The 19,312-nt window shown below is 42.4% G+C and overlaps 1 protein-coding gene across 3 annotated transcripts in view; it reads right to left on the reverse strand.

Moving 5' to 3' along the window:
- CRADD (CARD and death domain containing adaptor protein) overlaps positions 1-16,107 on the reverse strand; it is a 181,145-nt gene extending 165,038 nt beyond the window's left edge. For all 3 annotated transcript variants that reach the window (XM_024754419.1, XM_024754421.1, XM_024754420.1), the window contains exons 1-2: positions 15,991-16,107; positions 14,140-14,443 (exon numbers count right to left, since the gene is read on the reverse strand). In XM_024754419.1, the coding sequence (XP_024610187.1) occupies positions 14,140-14,437 (298 nt within the window). In that variant the 5' untranslated portion in view covers positions 14,438-14,443; positions 15,991-16,107. The remainder of the gene's footprint in view (positions 1-14,139; positions 14,444-15,990) is intronic.
- Positions 16,108-19,312: the final 3,205 nt, after the last annotated feature.

The following is a 19,312-nucleotide window of genomic DNA, read 5'->3' on the forward strand; positions in this document are numbered from 1 at the left end:
TGGAGCACCTTGAGGGCAGGGATTATACCTTAACTTTTGTATACCTGTTTAACTCCTGGCACTTGGTAGATATTCAATAAGTGTTTGCTGAAATCATGCAGGAAGCAAAGTTCTGGTGTTTCTCATACCTGCTCTTTTCTCTGACTTATCCAGCCCCTCCTACAATGGTTTATGGTATTACCCTGGTAATAAAGAGTGAGGGGCGTGGGATATGTCTATTCTGCCAAAGGTTTTAACAGTTTCTTTGAAATATACTGATTTGTTTAAAAAAAAAAAAAAAGGTATTCGGAATGCCTTTCCGAGAGCAAGGGGGAAAAAATCTAATCTACAATTCAGAACACTAACATATTTACAAATCTAGTCAATTTGAAGGACATCAATATATCTTAACACGCCACAGGCAAAGGCTTCATCACCTATAGCCCAACAGTTTGGGAAAAACAGTGAAGAAGAAAGATTTAGAAATGTAGTAGTATTTAAAAGCATACAGACAGGAGACTTTGAAAAAATCAGGTTATATAATAATCTAGTGCAATACTTTGAAACAGAATACTCACAGAAAGATAAACAGAAAAATACTTTAAATGGCAGAGTGAAAAATACCACTCGTAGTTCCCTAAGAGTCACTGGAGAAGGTCATTTAAGTCCAGGGCTCCCACACCCACCCTCTGCTAATTGAAATAGCAACGAGCCTTCATAATAATGTGAAAAGACTACTTCACGTTGATTCAGAAAGTTTCACTCTCTGAAGAAAAGTATATATTTTTACACACACACATATAATCTGAATTTTTTTCTTTATTTGGCATCACATGGATTTCAGTGTTAGTATCAATAACAACTTTCTCAAAATGACTAGCGCTCAGAAAAGAAAGAGCTTCTAAAACAAAATTTCCTGTGGTAAAAACCCAAATATTGCATTTCACTACTCATTTATTATAAACCGTGGTTACCTCTGGGCAATAAGATTATGGGTGATTTCCATTTTCTTGATATCTTTCTAGAGCTTTTTTTTAAACAACAAATATGTGTTGCTTTTATATTCGGAAAGAAAATCCATTTTCACTTTTTAAAACTTTCTTGTTAAACATTAACAACATCAAATAACATTTGTCATTAATTTACAAGTCACTTTCATACAGGGCAGCTAATTTCCCATTTATGATAAGAAATATACATATTTTAAACCACTATATCTGATAAGTACAGTAAGGCCCCAAAATGATTGACATACCCCCCAGGAAATGTGAGGTCTCTATCTCCTCTCTTTGAATCTGGGCTTTGGGACAGCTTAACTGAAAGAACACAGTGAAAGGCAACACTATGCCAGTATCCGGATCCAGGACTTAAGAAACAAGCAGCTTCTACTCCCTGCCCTTTGAAACTCAACCACATACTGTGAGGAAACCCCAGCTACCTGTAGAAAGGCCTACGTGGAGAGAAACCAACAAGCAGCACCCATTTACCAGAAATGTGAGCAACCCACCTGGGAAATGGATCCTCCAGCCCCAGGTAAACCACCACAATTGGGACGGGGTGAAACAGAAGTGAGCTGTCCCACCTGAGCCCTGGCCAGACTGCACATTCATGGGTAAAATACATGACTGTTATTTTAAGCCACTAAGTTTTGGAGTAGCTCGTTACACAACAAAAGATAACCAGAATACTGTATTATATCAATACTTAAGTACTTGCCTCTACCTTTCCCCAGTTGCAATTTAAACTCTCTGATGGGAATTCCCTGGCAGTCCAGTAGTTAGGATTTGGCGCTTTCACTGCTGGGGCCCCAGGTTCGATTCCTGGTCAGGGAACTAAGATCACACAAGCTGTGTGGCACGGCCAAAAAAAAACCTAAAATAAATTAAAATAAATAAACTCTTTGAGGGTACTACTCTGCCTTTACATTCATCTTTATAGTCATTCCTTCATTCATTCAATAAACCTGAGGATTAACATGTATCTAGCACTATGCTAGATAGATTCTGCAAGTACAGAGAAAAAAACAGCCTCTGGGCTTCCCTGGTGGCGCAGTGGTTGGGAGTCTGCCTGCCGATGCCCCGGTCCGGGAAGATCCCACATGCCATGGAGCAGCTGGGCCCGTGAGCCATGGCTGCTGAGCCTGTGCAGCCGGAGCCTGTGCTCCACAACGAGAGAGCCCACGACAGTGAGAGGCCTGCACACCGCAAAAACAAAACAAAAACAAAACACAGCCTCTGCCTTAGAGAAGACTGCACTCTTTTTGCAGGGAGGAACAAAGAAAAATAGACAATGACAATCATAATCTCAAAGCCTTAGCAGAACAGCCAGCAATGGTAGATAAAAAATGTTGCCTAATGAATGAATGAATGAATGAGCTTCTAAGAAGTACTTCGGGGTTTATGTACTATCATCCTTTTACAGATGAGGTGCACCAATTAGCAATGTATTACTTCTTGCTAATACAATGTATTCACCCTATTTGCCCTGCTTTGTGATACTGGGGCTGAACCCTGCAAACATTTCTCCTTTGTCAGGTGGTGCAGTGTTAGTTTTCATCAGTAGAGGGCACTAGAGGGATACTGCAAGGCCATTGCAGAGGAAGGGGCTTTTCATTCTGGTTCGGGATGCTTTATCCCCCCTGAAGTGTACTACTGCCAGTGGTGTTTGGGAAACAAAAGGTGCTCACTATCCAGGGAATTTCTCTACCACTCAGCAGTCTGCTTTCTGAGAATCAACTCTGCTCTACCCACATTCTCTAACAAGTTTCTCAACCTGGTGGGCAGCTCCTACAAACCAGCTCCAGCCTGGAACCTCTGGCTAGTTCCCTGGCCACCGGCAGGCTGCACACTCATGTGGCAGTCACTTCACCTCCAGTGAGGTCTGAACCACAGCCTTGGGAGTGGAGAGGGGCCTTGTGCAAGCTCGTAGTGCCTTCAACCTGTACTCTCTTCCAGCCCTAGAAAAAGTAGCTTCTTCCACTTGCTATTCCTGTATTCCTTGGAGACCTCTTTTACCTCTGTCAGTAGTTAACCATTGTTAACTTTTTACTAGTGTATAATTCTTTATATTAAATTTTCCTTATTCAAATAACTAGTGGTTTTTGTCTCTAGAATGGATCCTGACAGACACATGAAGGAATAAAAGGGCTCAAACAAATAGGAGAGGCCTGAAAAAAGCACATTTTCCCATGGCACCATCAAATTGAGACTAATTGAGAATAAAAAGAAATTGAAAGGGGAGAGACAAGTTTAAAGACTCAACGAACAAAAACTGCCATGCCAATCTCTTTTTAAATCTTTGTCTAATCACATTTCTTAGAAAACGTTTTTTATCCTCTTTGGTATATCTTTTAATCTCCCATTTGGTAAACTGTATAAAAAACAAACAACAAAAAAAGCATGAAAATGTTGGCCACAGGTGAGACCCAAGGCAAAAAAGGGTCAGGAAATAAAGAAGCTGTGCCTAGCCCAGGTCAGGTAATCTAAGGCACATGACTCCAATCAGAACCGAGAACTGGAATTGCCTAGTGATCAATAAGACTGGAAGACCAGACTGTAAGTGTTCAAATCTCAGCTCTGCTACTATTGAGCTGTGTGACTTTGGGAGATTTATCTACTGACAGTAATAGTACCTACTTCAAAGGTCTATGAGGATAAAGTGAGTTTATATATGTAAAGCCCTTAGGCTAGAACTCAATCCAAATTCTCCTTCTAACCTCCTCTCTACTTCAACATTCTCAATCCATTTTTCCCCCCAATATCATCTGATTTTGAAAAGGTTTTAGAAGACCTATCTTCTTTCAAAAACTGTTCTCCTTTACTCTTCCTACCACCTCTGGCCTTCAACCTGGGCCTTGCTATATTAAGATGTAGAACAGGGACTTCCCTGATGGCACAGTGGTTGGGAATCCGACTGCCAATGCAGGGAACAGGCGTTTGAGCCCTGGTCTGGGAGGATCCCACGTGCCACGGAGCAACTGAGCCCGTGCGCCACAACTACTGAGCCTGCGCTCTAGAGCTCGCGAGCCACAACTGCTGAGCCCGTGTGCCACGGCTACTGAGGCCCGCATGCCTAGGGTCCACGCTCCACAACAAGAGAAGCCACCGCAATGAGAAGCCTGCACACTGCAAGGAAGAGTAGGCCCTGCTCACCGCAACTAGAGAAAGCCCGTGCACAGCAACGAAGACCCAACACAGCCAAAAATAAATAAATAAATAAATTTATTTGTTTAAAAAAAGAAAAAGAAAAAAGATGTAGAACATTCTCCTTCCTTAAAGGGCTACCAGTTCTTTCCAGGCCCACAAGTGTAGAACCTGTTAAATATAAAAAGAATGGGCATGATACTGATGAAAACTAACACTGCACCACCTGACAAAGGAGAAATGTTTGCAGGGTCCAGCCCCAGTATCACGAAGCATGAATGAGCTTTCACCTCTTCCTTTTGGAACTGTCCCTTCCCCACTCCAGGTGACTCTGGTGTCCTAAGGGAAGGGCTCATGACTCAGCCTAGGCCAACCAGGCTCTGAACATCGAGAGAAGACAAAGTGGAGGAACTGAGCTGGAGATGGTCATCAATGCCCAGAAATCCCCAGGGTTGCCTGACTCCTGCCTTTACTGAACCCTGAAATTTTAGCAACTACTTCAAAGTTGTGAACTACCCAGTGCACGTTAGAGAAATTTCCACTTTTGCTTATGTTAGCAAGAGGTCTACTGGTTGAACCAAAGAGCCCACATACATGTTTGACTGATACGCATCTCTTAGTTCCCTCATCTGTAAAGTCTCTGAGGTACCTTCTGGCTCTAACCTTCCCCAGTTCTAACAACAGGGCAAGTCCCAACAGATGTGCTCTGCTTGCTCTGTAATTCTCCGTAACAACTGCACCATTACCACTCAGCCCCCATATACCTTATGGACAAATGGTGGGACTGAGAGATGCTTCAAAAGTCTTATATTTAGGTTATAAACCCATAAGCTCTCGTTTGCCACTTACTACATCTCAGCAGTTTTATTTTGGTAACAGTGTCGCCACCCTCTCTGCTATGGTGCTGAGCATAAATAGAACATGAACATTTCCAGGAATTGTCAACTTGGCGCTTCTCACAAAGAGTTAAGATTTCTTTTATAATGCTAACAAAAGTAAAGCCTAAGACTAAAACCTGCCCCAAACTTCTAGAAGCTACATTTCCTTCTCAATTAAAATTTACTGTTTGGAAAAGTACAATGTACTCTTTTTTCCCTCTGGGGGAAAAGTCCTCCAAAGAATCATATTCATATACTCCTTACTGCTCAAACTGAGGAACAAGTATAAACACAGCTGCCTATTAAAATTAAGTAAAGGCAAACATTCCTGCAGCTAGCTACAACAGCAGCCTACAAGTTTGAACTACACCCATAAAAAGAGAACACTACCTTGCTAAACGTACAGTTAAACTCAGAGGCCACGCCACCAGAAAAGCTGGTTATTGGAACTGATGACTTTCCATAGCATGATTTAAGAGCTGGAAAAGTGGGACCTGATTCCAGAACCAGGAGAGCCAACACACCATCTCCTGATCACAGCCAAGAAGACTGAGTCTTTTTTTTACTCTCAAGGTAGCAAGTGGGATGGAAGCAACCCAAGGGCCCTGTCCCTTGGCCCCCTATGGCCTCACATTAGACCCTACCCCTCCCCGCCCCCCCAAAAAAAAGATAAAATGAGAGATGGGGAAGAGAGAGAGACCAACCAGAAATTAGTCTTTGGACAACAGGTGGGAAAGAAAAAGACCTTGTGGCTGCATGTCTGGGAGAGCCTGGAGTAGGGGGGGAGGAAAAAGTGGGGGCTGGTAAATAACAGGCTCTGAAGCAGCCACAGGTTATCAGAATTAGGGAGGAGAGAAAAGCAAATTTTGAGAAAGTGTCTTTACAGGACATGAATCAGCAGGCTTTGAAGTCAAAGTGCCTAGATTGCAAATTTGGCTTAACTACATTGTATGACCTTGAGCAAGTGACTTAACATCTCTGTGCAATGAGGGTATAATACCTTCTACCTCATTAAGTTACTGTCAGGATTAAATGAATTAATAAATGCAAAGGACCTGGAACAGTGCCTGGCACATGGTAAGTTAAGCTGCTGATAAATACTATGATTATTATTTCACTGGTATTATTTGAGGTTCTTGGTGAGACACAGAAAAGATTAAAATTCATTTTTAATTATCAACAGAAACTGTGGGCAGATTGTCTGACCAACCCACAGATGGACAGACTAAGCCAGTCCCGGTCTTCCCGACTGGCCATTTGTCTCTCCTCCTCTCATCCATCCTCAAGCCATCTTCAGCTCCCTCTGTAGCTGAGAGCAGCACCCAACTCACTCTCCTCCAGCAGGTTCTGTCTCCATTTGGACACAGCTTGATCTACAGGGCACACAGTATTGTGGATGGTCTGTAATTACTAAACAATGTGAATAGACAATGCATGGAATCCCCCAAATCCAAATTCACCAGATAGTTCAAAACCCTCTCTTCAGTTTTGTTCTGTGAACACGTAGCCTATGAACCCCCAAGGAGCGCTAATGGAGTTTAATGTTGGTAGTAGAGTCACACCTGCATGGGGACTGTGATTCTAGAACATTCTTAAGCAACAATGTTCAGGGAATTCAAAGAATTAACAACAATGGTGAGCACAGATTTAAAACAAAGCGCTCTATCCTTCTACATCTCTATTCCTAGCTCCCTTCCACCTTCCCCCACCTGAAAACAACAGCAACTCTTCAAGCAAGCACACAGCTTTGGGAGGCTCACACCCAGGGAGCAATAAGTGAGAAAGGAGCCATGTGCACGATCTGCTGGTCGGATCTCAAGGTTCTCAATCCTGGCTGCACTTCAAAATTAACCTAGGAAGGTGTCTGTGCCTGTGTATGCGTGTTTGTGCCCAGACCCCACCTCCACAGATTTTGGCATGAACTGGCCTGGGGTGAAGCCTGAGGATCATTAGGCTTTTTTTAAAAGCCAGAGTTAAACAACACTGAGCTAAATCAACCCTGAGGGTCAGTAGGGTGATTGATGTAGCCAAGCGACCCATACATCCACAGGAGGGAGAAAAAAAAAGTCACAGTGAGAATTTCTAAAAGGAAAGAACATTAAATCCATTTTTTAGATGGATATGGAGGCATCCCTGCTGAGGAGAGACCTGTCACATGGTTTGCTATTCCTAGAAAGAGCTGCAGTTTGCTGCCAACAGATGCATTATTTCATCAGTCCCATAAATACTTGATAAAAGTCTTCCGCCCTTTCTGTATGTCAGCCTTGCAGAAGGGGGTAGGGGGGTGAGGGGTGGAGTCTTCTGACAAAATGCAGTACTGACCCATCAAATTTTCCTTTTAAATGATTAAAATTGGCACTGATAAAAATTAAATGTTTTAGTAAAATCTCATCCCAGTATACCTCTAAAAGCCCTTGAAATTTTCCTCTTAAAATGAAGAAAAAAGCATTAGTACAATTTTTTTAAAGGCTAATTTCAATGATTAACACTACAGCATAATACAATTCCATTTCAAACCCAGCAGGGAGCCAAGTCTGTGTAGCAAAAGTCTTAAATCCAGAGTCGGGAGGCCTGGGTTCCAGTCCTGGCAATAAATTACATTAACTAGCTGTGTGATCATGGGCAAATTGTCTTAATCTCTCTAGCACTCCGTTTTCTCAGAGAAAAATGGGATGATCTGCGACCATCACCCTCCCAGTCTTAAAGTCTAGAATACTGGGATGTGTCTCCATTTTGCTGACTTGTTACATTAGCAAGCGAATGCATTTACAAATTAGACAACTTAAAATTAAGTCATTCTGGCAATTCTGCTAATAAATTTAACCAGTTCCCAGCCACTGTGCATCCACTGAATACGCAGAACAGTAAAGTACCTTGAATATGGTGTTATCTTCCATTTGAACTAGAGCCAGAGCCTTCCTGCCCCAAACTGTGCCAGCCAGACGATGCTTCCTGCCCCAAACTCCTGTCGCTCTTTTCAAATGAGAAAATACATGACACGCATCTTCACACTTTTTGCCATACTGTCATACCATTATTATTTTCTTAGTCTTTTTCTTTATGTTGACTCAATTTTACTTAAATACAGTGTATTTTAAAGTAAACAGAAAACAGTTTTACTTGCCACAATGTCAGAAAACCATTAAATTGATACAAGGGGAAAAAACAAGCAAAACAACTAAATTGTAACTAAATACTGTTGTCTACAGAAGGCTTTAAGCATGAGGAGCTTTTGCTGTCTGTTAGGAAGAAAAATTGGCAAGTGTCAAGAGATGTTACAGAAACACTTGTACCAAATGGAGGTTTTCACTTGGATGTTATCAGGATTGAAACAGAAAGAAAAAGGAAATAGCTCTTTCACCTTGTGATCTAATCCCATGTCCACATATCATCTAAAATCATTTTAAGAGTCACCCAAGATCATGGCCGTGCACACATCTCACATTCTGGGAAACACAAGGACAAACAGTCAAGACTGGGCCTTTACGACCGGCAATACGACGTAGCATCTCTCTGGGAGAAAGATTATTCTCCCAGAAGGGCCTGGGCTCTAGGTACCCTGTCACTGGGGCTACACTTGAGTTCCTTTGCACTCGTGGTCGCCTCTATCTGAAAGCTCTTCCTCCAGGTATCCACTCTATTGAAGAATTCAGGTCTCTACTCAACGCCCTCTCATCAGAGAAGCTTTCTCTGACCACCCCACATACTACGGAAAGCCCTTCCTCAACACCACGCACACGGTTCTTCAAAGCACTCTCACCACCTGATGTATTATTTATTCACTTGCTCGTTGTGGGTCCCCATCAGACTACAGAATATAGTGAGCTCCAGAAGGGCAGGCGCTTTGTTTACTACAATATACCCAGCACCCAATGTCTGGCACGTGGTCAAGACTAATATCTGTTGAATGAATGAACGAGTCTTCTCAGCTGATCTGGAGATCTTCATGTATCTTTATCACCTAGTGCCTGGCATCTAGTTGGTCCTCAGGAAGTATATGATAATCATATTGGAGACACATAGAAACCTGGGCTCTCTGTAGAATCTGCCCTTAGCACAAGGAGGGGTCTTGCTCTGAATGCTGACCCACCATCCCCTCTCTAGGACACGGGATGCCACAGAGTGAACACTGCTCAGCCACAGTGGAAGTGCCTGGACAGACCACAAGCCTGATGAACTGAGATCAACACTGAAATTACCATACCCAGAGTAGGTATGAATTCATGGTATGATTAAAAAGTCCCAGGCTAGAAATCTCTCTAATAAACCTATTACAATACCTAGAGTAAAAACTTCATTGCTTTTTTATTGCTCAGTAACTTCAGATGTATCCAAGTATACATCTGACAGCCAGAGTATATCTCAAAACAGCAGCTGACGTAGCTCTACGTGGTCACACGAGGCCAGCTCGAAAAGGGACAGGCTGAGCCCTGGACTCTCTGGGCAGAGGGGAAACAGGCCAGCCCTGCATCCTGCTCCAGTGAGGACAGCCACAGAGTCCAGGGCACAGGGTCCATGGCGAGGACCAGTTCAAGCTCAGGCAAGGCTACAACAAATGTCAGCCCCAGGACAGCTACTCCAGCAGGCCAGAGAGTTGAGGCATCTGATGCTAAAATAGGAGTCACTGAGCTGCATTATAAGACATTTATCTTTCATCCTTGCTGGTGGCTAAGAGAATATAAAGCAGAAATTTAGCCTAGGAAGAAAGAAAAAAAAAAAAACTCCCAGGCCTAAAAAAGACTGGGGTTAAAGGAAGGGTTGCCAGGCTGACTGTTAAGTGGGAATCATGGCAGAGACCCAATCCCACAGCCAGGGCCAACATGGTAGAACAGGGAGTCCTTGGGCCCAGAAGTCACTCCCACCATGACCTAAGGCTAAGTCCTACCAGCTGGTGAGACAGGGGCTGCTGACAAACCTCCTTTCCAGATCCAGATTAGCTCAGGCACCAGAGCGAGCTTGTCAGCCTAGACAGGGCCCATGAGTAGTGGGAAGCCAGGCAGGAAGACACATGTTGCCTTTACCCAGATTCAGCACTATCCTCATCTCCTAAGTGACCGGCCAGGAGCCCAGGGAGGATTTCCAGCTAATCTAGTGTCTACTACGTGACCTTGGCCAGTAGGGGACATACCATGAAGTGTGCCTTCCATGGTGCCAGGCGGGATTAAGTCATTTTATTGCCAGAATTCCTCTTTTAAAATATAAGAGTCTTGGGCTTCCCTGGTGGTGCAGTAGTTAAGAATCTGCCTGCCAGTGCAGGGGATATGGGTTCGAGCCCTGGTCCGGGAAGATCCCACATGCTGCGGAGCAACTAAGCCCGTGTGCCACAACTACTGAGCCTGCGCTCTAGAGCCCACGAGCCACAACTACCGAAGCCCGCACGCCTAGAGCCTGTGCTTCGCAACAAGAGAAGCCACCGCAATGAGAACCCTGTGCACCGCAACGAAGAGTAGCCCCCGCTCGCTGCAAGTAGAGAAAGTCCGCACGCAGCAACGAAGACCCAACGCAGCCAAAAATAAATAAAATAAATTTATTTTAAAAGATTAAAAAATAATAAAATATAATTGTCTTTATAAGGTGAGAAAAACACAAAATCAATTATCCATGAACATCTTGGTCTTTTTTTTTTTTTAATAGGGATAGGCACACTGAGAGACTCAAAAGTTTAACTTTTTTTTTTTTAATGTTTTGGGATTTCCTGGGGGCATGGTTTAGAAGAATAGAGAGAAGATACAACTGGATTCTTCTCTAAAAAATGACACCCAGGGACTTCCGTGGCGGTCCAGTGGTTAAGACTCAGGGCTTCCACTGCAGGGGGCATGGGTTCTATCCCTGGTGGGGAAACTAAGATCCCACACGCCACACAGCACAGCCAAGAATAAAATAAAATAAAATGGCTAGGTGTCTATTAAAAAATAAAATAAAAATTAAAAATAAATTATAAAATGACACCCAGAATATAAATTAAAAGCAACTAACAGGGATCAATCACCAAAGAAGGCCTCTTAAGTAGCTCAAAGTTTACAAGTGAAACACAAAAAGTAACCAAACAAACAAGAGGAAAACCAAGAATCTCTGAAAAGACCAAAACAAGAAAACTTTTTATAAAATAACATCAGTTCATTCAGATCAATCAGGATAGACCTCTTGGCCAAAGAGAAAGCCATTCCTCCCCATTCATTTTCAAAGCCTCCCAAGAGAAGACCACCAAACCTGTACAAATTAATTAATAACTGAGACTGAAATGAGTAAAAAGTCAGAAGAGGTTATTGTATACACATACATATATAAGCACCACATTTTCCTACATTCTAATTCTTCAAAGTTCAAACATGCCTTTACAAAAATTTAAATGGACTATTTAAAACCTTGTTAAAATTACTCCATTACGACACTGGAGAAGCACTGGAGTCCTGGAAAATAGGCCTCTGGGTCCATTCGCATTTTTTACATTAAAACTGAAGGCATTTCAAGTCTAATATACTCTTTCCAGGATTTAAAAAAAAATAGGTTTCCAATTAATTAAGTCCTAATTTAATTTCATAATTAAAATACAGCCATCAAGTTAATTTAACACAAAGTTTAAGGTCTCAAATAAAGAAGGCTGTTAACTAACAACTCCTTTAAAATATACCATTTCCTCCACACCTTACGTATATAGATATTGCTGAAACTTATGGTGTAGTGAATTTTCCATAACATATGTGGATTTTAAAAGTGAGTTTTATGAGATGGAAAATTACAAAGTGAAGAAGGAAATGATAAACTCCAAATTCAAGGTTTATCGGTGAGTGGAAGTTGGGGATGAGCTAAGATTGAGAGGAGCACCCAGGGGTCCTCAAAGGCCATGTAATTTTTTTTTTTTTTTTTTTTTGCAGTACGCTGGCCTCTCACTGTTGTGGCCTCTCCCGTTGCGGAGCACAGGCTCCGGACGCGCAGGCTCAGCGGCCATGGCTCACGGGCCCTGCCGCTCCGCGGCATGTGGGATCTTCCCAGACTGGGGCACAAACCCGTGTCCCCTGCATTGGCAGGCAGACTCTCAACCACTGCGCCACCAGGGAAGCCCCATGTCATATTTTTTAACTGAGTGATGGGGAGACAGGTGTTCACTGTACCATTGTTCTTCACACCTTACTTATATTTTGTAATCTTACTTAAAATATTCAGTAATTAACAAAAACTATTTAAAAAGTGAGTTTGTGTAACTGCCACTGTGGAAAGTATACAGAACGCTATGTAAATCAAACTCTCTCTTCAGGATATTTTTTTCAGTAGCAGTGTTACTCAACAAGAAGTAAAACAATAGAGAGGACTTCATTTGTGCAGTAGCCAACCTATCGTTCCATTTGACCACTTCCACAGAATTAACGTATTAACAATATTTTTCCAAACTTCAGCACAGATACACTGAATTCTTTCCCGGTCCGCGATGTTTCATACTGCTCACTTAAAAATATATATGTTTTTTTTTTTCTTCAACATCATTGTAACTTTCACCATTTGTTAAAAATAACTTTTCTTGTTCTTTGAATGAATCAGAAGAAATGAAAACGGGGTCACACCTCTTTGAACAACATACAATCATACTATTTACAACACCTACAATGATTATAAAATTAAATTAAGTATTTCAGTAGTAACAGGCTTTCAGCTTTGCCTGTTTTGTTATTTCCAACTATGTGTTGCCAAGAGGAACCTCTAAGTCAAATACCATGAAAAGATATCGGACACCCTAATATTTCTTTTAACATCTCCCCACTTCTATGTTATATATCCTGCTTTCAATCAAGTGGTGGAAACATTTTACCTACTTCAGTTTGCCTTTGTTCACCTGGAATATTTTATTTTGTAAGAACAAATCCAACCTGAAAATTCCTGTGGTCCTCAAAGGCCAGCTTTTTTCAGTATTTCAAAAAGCCTGAAACATACATTTACCTGTAATTTGGCCATGCAAGGAAATGAAAATATTTTTGCTTTTTCCACTGGGATTTTCCCAGGCCTTCCTAAGTCAACCAGTTATCTCATGTTGATCAAATATTCAGACATATGTCATTAATAAAAATGTTAGAAGAATTAGTCATGATTACTTATCATGTGGTCTGGAAAATCATTCAAAATATGAGGTCCATGGGGCAAAAATAATAAAAGTAGTTTCTTTATTAATAGCATTTGTGTTTTTACTAGTTATATTGGTATTTGAAAAACAGCAACAACAAATTCTGGAGATCCCTGAGTTGGGGTAGGTCTAACTATCACTGCTATAAAAAACTGAGAATGTCAATTTCCTAACTCTGTTAAAAATTTACAAGTCAACTTTCTTTTTTCCTTCTTTCTTTTTGCCAGTTCAGTTCTCTGCTCTTCAATCTCTGTAAAAAGTAGACGTCATGGGAGGTGTTGAGAAGAAACAAGTGTTTCATCTCACATCTTCTTCCTGCTACAAGCCAGGCTGATAGCACTAGGACTGTTTCTCTTTTCTATAGCTTCCAACGTTCCTTAAAATCAAAATGAGACACCCCACCCCCCAAAAAAAACTACTGTCCTTATAAAATTAAATACTCCAGGTGTCTGAACAAAGCCAAACTAAAAAGGATGACTTTAAATCAATAGTCTTTAAAAACAAACTAAGCCAGCCTTCCAAATAATCCCCTTTGGACATGCAGGACAGCCCAGGGAACAGGTGCAAGGCGTGCCTTCCTAGAGGCTGTCCCCTTCTTCATGAGTCTGACCTTTCCCAGCCGCCGCTCTGGCACCCCACGAATCAGTTATCAGGAAGCCTAAAGCCTGCTTTCCCATCTGCACTTTCCAAATGGCTCCCAATGCCAAGGGCTGAGATATGACCTGGCTCTCTGATGAGAACATGCCTCCCAAGTGACTTGCCAACTTTCCCTGGAAGCATTTCTAAATGTATTCTCTGAGCTCCCTCCTCACCCTCTCAATCGTGTTCCATTCCTCCCTCCTTCCCTGCACTTCCTAACTCCATCTCCTCAACCAGTCCCTCCAGCGCCACATGCCTGCAAACCAAACTCCTTTCCCACTTTCAGGACCCGCCAACCCCCACCCAGCCTAAAACCCCAACTTCAAATCCAAAAGGCACAGTTCCAACGATCGTGGAGGTGGTCTGGAGTGATCTTTTTGAGGCCTACCTGCAGGCAGCTCAACCATGGCTTCTTCTCTTGCCTTCTCCAGTTTCTCCCTTACCCAGGGGAATTCTTGCAGGGAATCTAGGAAGGCATCGAATGCTTTAGGACCCCTGGTAGGTAGGATATCCAGCAGCAGCATTGTTTTCCGGAGGCCTGTGGCTTGAGCTTTAATTTCTTGAACATGGCTTTCCGTCAAGACCCCTTCCTGGTAAAGATACTGGAGGACCAGTCCCTCCACCAGTACCTCTGCACCCAGCTCGAGGCGAAGGGAGCGAAGCACTTGCTTGTCTCTAGCCTCCATCTCCCCCTGGGAAGACACAAAATGGTAGCTCAGATCACAGGAAGCCTGATGAGCCCCTAAAGATAGTGTCTTACAGTGCAAGCTCCTTAAGGTTACGGACATCTTCGAACCCTAGCAGAACGCCAGGCCATGGTGTTTAATACACGGTTGTTAAGCCAAGCTGAATTAATTTCGAATGCTTCAGAACATGAATCATCTTCTCTGCTTTTACTTTCCACACAATGGGGTCCTAGCTCCATTCCTTGTTCCATAAAGAGATTTGGGGGAAAGTGGATTAGAGACCCTGCTTAAAAAGCAACTTTTGGGGCTTCCCTGGTGGCACAGTGGTTGAGAGTCTGCCTGCTAATGCAGGGGACACGGGTTCGAGCCCTGGTCTGGGAGGATCCCACATGCCGCGGAGCAACTAGGCCCTTGGGCCACAACTACTAAGCCAACGCGTCTGGAGCCTGTGCTCCGCAACAAGAGAGGCCGCGATGGTGAGAGGCCCCCGCACCGCAATGAAGAGTGGCCCCCGGCTTGCCGCAAGTAGAGAAAGCCCTCGCACAGAAACGAAGACCCAACACAGCAAAAATAAAGTAATAAACTCCTACCCCCAACATCTTCTAAAAAAAAAAAAAACAACTTTTACCTGAGGATTACAGAGGAGCACTTCATTCTAACATACTTGAGAAGAAATAGTGCTTTTCCTTTAACATTGCGTTCATCAGAGACACCCCATTACCGCAGAAACCGCCAATATGCACACAAGTGCCCTTAAGACCGCGAGCATCTGCAGAACCTGATCATCAATGGACGTGGGGCAATAAACCGGCAGGTACCAATAAGTTTAAGGATCTTTTTCCCTAAGAGAAAAGGCCTATACACCATTGCCTTCAAGGAGAACATTAGGCATTCATGCCCAGGCTACAGTGAATCTTATATATAGTCACAGACTCCAGCCCTCCTCTGGAAGAATTTCAAATCTCCATCACAACACTGTCATAGCCACACATGCACGGGACATTTAATGTTGTGCTTTTTTTTTTCCTTTAAAAGATTTTTTTTAATGTCCACACGCCATGGAAGGCTTGTTTCTAAGACCACTGCACCAGTGAGCAGAGGGACGGCTAAGAGGGTATGTAAGTGGCGGGGAGGGGAGACGGGGAACGGCAAATGGGGCTTTATGACACCCACAGAAAGTAGAGCCACAGCGGGCGACCCCGAGAGGCGGCAGGTGAGCAGGAAAATGTGCCCTTTGGGCTGTCCCCGCCGATGTGGGACTTTTTATTTCCCGCCTCGCCAGCTGAAGCCCTGTGGCATTAGGAACGGAAAGAACTATGAAAGATTTTAGAGGCCACCTGACCCGCTATAAACGGGGTGCTGGGAATGACCTGCAGAGAAGACCGAGGGGAGAGCAGGGCCCCGAGCACCTCCACCACCACCCCAGCCCGAGCGCCTCGGGAACGCCGCAAGTTAGCGGGCGGGGGAGCCACGCACGGCCCAGGCCACAGACGCCGCGGCGCGGTGCCTTCGAGAAAAGATGCATACGGGGGTTCTGGGATCCTGTTACTTACGTCTGCAAACACGTATCTTAAGGAAAAAAAAAAAACTGCAACCGGACTCCAAAGTGTCAGGGAACCTGTACCGTAAGCACCATTTTTGTTGAAGGCAAAAGCCCTGAACAGGAAGTATTGTCGCCATCTTTGTTAAGGGCAAACACAGGAAGTGCTGTGGCCATCTTTATTGGCGGCCCAGATATCAGGATGAAGCCTTTTCCGCCATGTTTGCTGTGGGTAGAGAATATAACCACCTGGAGATGGAAAATAGCGTCATTTAGGGAGTTATCTAAGGAAAGGAGTAATTGAATAATTGCATTTTAACACATGAACTCCACCAGGGACTTGCACCCAATTGACATAATAGTCGGGTCTCAAAAGTCACCTTATCAGGGAAGCCTTCCATGACCACTTGTATTTAAAACTGCAGTGCCCACCACCACGCTATTTAAACTCACAACATTCACCTCCTGCGCTCCCCATCCCCTTTTCCAGCTTTATTTTTATCTGAAGGACATATCAGTTACTAAAACTTTTACTTAATTATTTGTTTATCATCTGTTTTCCCCCCACTAAAATGCAAGTTCATTCCTTTATATCACAGGGGTCCTGCCCAAAAAAAGTGTACAAATCAATCAGTCAGGATTCAGTTACAGCAATCAACCAGCTATTCTGCACAGATAGGGATTTGTCATGAGGAATTAGGGACATTAGCAGTAAGTGTGTCTGGGGCATGTAGTTTGGAGTTGGAAGGCAAGATAAATGCCTGCTCCAAATATATAGAGAGAAAAGAATGTTAAATTGAGGGTCCTTACTCAGATTCCTTTATGAAATGAGGCAATCAGTAAATACATTCATTAAATCACTTTTAAGTCAATTGGGTGACATACACAGAAAGTTGTACACCTGCTAAAAGTGGTTGACAGTAACAGAAGAAAACCTCAAAAATCATTATTTCTATAGAGGATTTTCATAACCAACACTTCTAGTGGAAGATGAAAATATCTTTGTAAGCAAATCAATGGAAAGCACTTCTAAACCTCCCTCCTCAAAACATTCTAACTTTTGTAACAAGTTTAAAGGGTTACTATACCAATATACCATTTTACTATGCCAGTGACAATATTTTTACATTGGGTGGCAAGTATTATTATTATCATTAGCATTTTACACGTTCCACATGTGAGGACCGTGGAATCAAAGTGGTCAAGTGTCTTAGCCAAAATCTCAAAGCTAATATATAGCAAAACCTGAATTATAACCAGTTCCCTCTGATTTCATGCCCTTTCCAGTACACAGTACATGACACACCCCTGTATGGTGAAGTGTCTACTATTCTAGTGACAACTAAAATATTAGTAAATCATTCTGGTGCCACCTCCTACTCTTGATACTCTTGAGTTCCAGGTACTCTCTTCATTCTTACCGTCTTCTTTCACTCTGGAACTGCCGTCCTTTCCTGGGCAAGATTTTCCTTCTGTTGGTGGACAGGTGTTAGCAATATTCTGTCTTCATCCAGATAAAGTACAAACCTCTTGCGATAGTGTCAATAGCTGAGGTTACTGACTTTGGGGGAAGGAAAAAAAAAGGATTTTTTCCAACTGTAAACTTTGATAACTTTCAAACAAATAGCAAAGTTGAAACAAATAACACCAAAAACACCCATATAAAACATATTTTAAAAATGCTTCTTAATGACTCATTGTATTTGGAAAGGCTTGAGATCTCCTAGGAAAGAGAAGGGGACATTGCTGATGACGTACAGGGGGAGGTGGTAAGCCAAGAGTGGGTTCCATGAGAGCTCACAGAAGAGAAGAGAGTGAGAGATGGCATGAGCAGAGACAGTGCAGGAGCTGAGGCACATGGAGTTCTTATGGTGAAGAACTTGAGAGGTTGGCTATTAAGGATCTCACCTAAAACCATAAGGTGAAGCCCTTGACCATCAAATTCCCCTTTCGGAAAATTGAGCTAAGCATCCATGCTGCCCCCTAAATGACTAGGCTGGCTCTCTGACTGGCTAGCCAGCTGCTATCAATCAGCCTGTTGGAGCACCACCACCCCACCCTAGCATATAATGATAGTCTGAGTAGCACGCCAAAGGCTCAGCTTCACTTTTATAAATATCTAAGGCCAGCAGGTCCTGAAGGAATCAAACACAGATCAGAATCACTAACACAGGTGGTTGCTCCTTCACTCCATCTAGTTCCTCTCTATAGGCTGGAATTATGCCCCCACAGAGGATTAAGCACCTGTTACTCAGTGGTAACAAATTTGTTTTCAGGAAGGACAGATATTTTCCTTTTTCTCTGTCCCCTACATGCTTTCTTGTGTCAAGATATACCCATTGTGAGTTTGCCAAAGAAAGAGTCAAAAAGAACAAGTGTTGTATTTTCTTTCATTTTGGTCTTTGGTTTGGCAACCTCCAAAATAAAAATCAAAGGAGTTGGATATTTTTGGTTCTTCTTGTTTCATAGATGTGGAAATTATGCCATGGAGAAAAACAGATTCTTTTCAAGCATATGTGAAACAGTTACAGAAATAGGTCATGAATTAATTCACAAAGAAACTTCAATAAATTCAAAAAATCAATAGCCTACAAACTATGTACTCTATCATTTTACAATACAATTGGAAATTTTAACAAAAGAATAGCTTCCTTAAATCCCATAAGTTTGGAGACTAAATAAAATACCCTTAAACTCTTGAGTTTAAAAAAAAGTCACACATTTCTAATGGTATAGCCATATGGAAAACAGTACGGAGAGCCCTCAAAAATTAAAAATAGGACTATCATGTGATCCAGCAATTCCACTTCTGGTTATAGATACAAAGGAAATGAAATCAGTGTCTCAAAGAGATGTCTGCACTCCCATGTTCATTGCGGCATTACACACAAGAGCCAAGATATGGAATCAACCTAAATATTCATGACAGATGAATGGAAAAAGAAAATGTGATACATAGATAGATATAAATATCATTCAGCATAAAGAAATGTAATATAAATTTATAAATTTATAAAAATATATAATATTTATAAAATATATTTTATAAATATTTATAAAATATTTATATATTTATAAAAATATAAATTTATATATATAATACATAATATATATATTGTATATATATAATTCAGCCTTTAAAAAGATGGAAATCACATCTATTAGAATAGCCAGGGGCTTCCCTGGTGGCTCAGTGGTTAAGAGTCCGCCTGCCGATGCAGGGGACACGGGTTCGTGCCCTGGTCCAGGAAGATCCCACATGCCGCAGAGAGGCTGGGCCCGTGAGCCATGGCCGCTGAGCCTGCGCGTCCAGAGACTGTGCTCCGCAACGGCCA

Source organism: Neophocaena asiaeorientalis, unplaced genomic scaffold, assembly GCF_003031525.2.
Source record: "Neophocaena asiaeorientalis asiaeorientalis breed wild unplaced genomic scaffold, Neophocaena_asiaeorientalis_V1.1 scaffold92, whole genome shotgun sequence".
Taxonomy (NCBI): domain Eukaryota; kingdom Metazoa; phylum Chordata; class Mammalia; order Artiodactyla; family Phocoenidae; genus Neophocaena; species Neophocaena asiaeorientalis.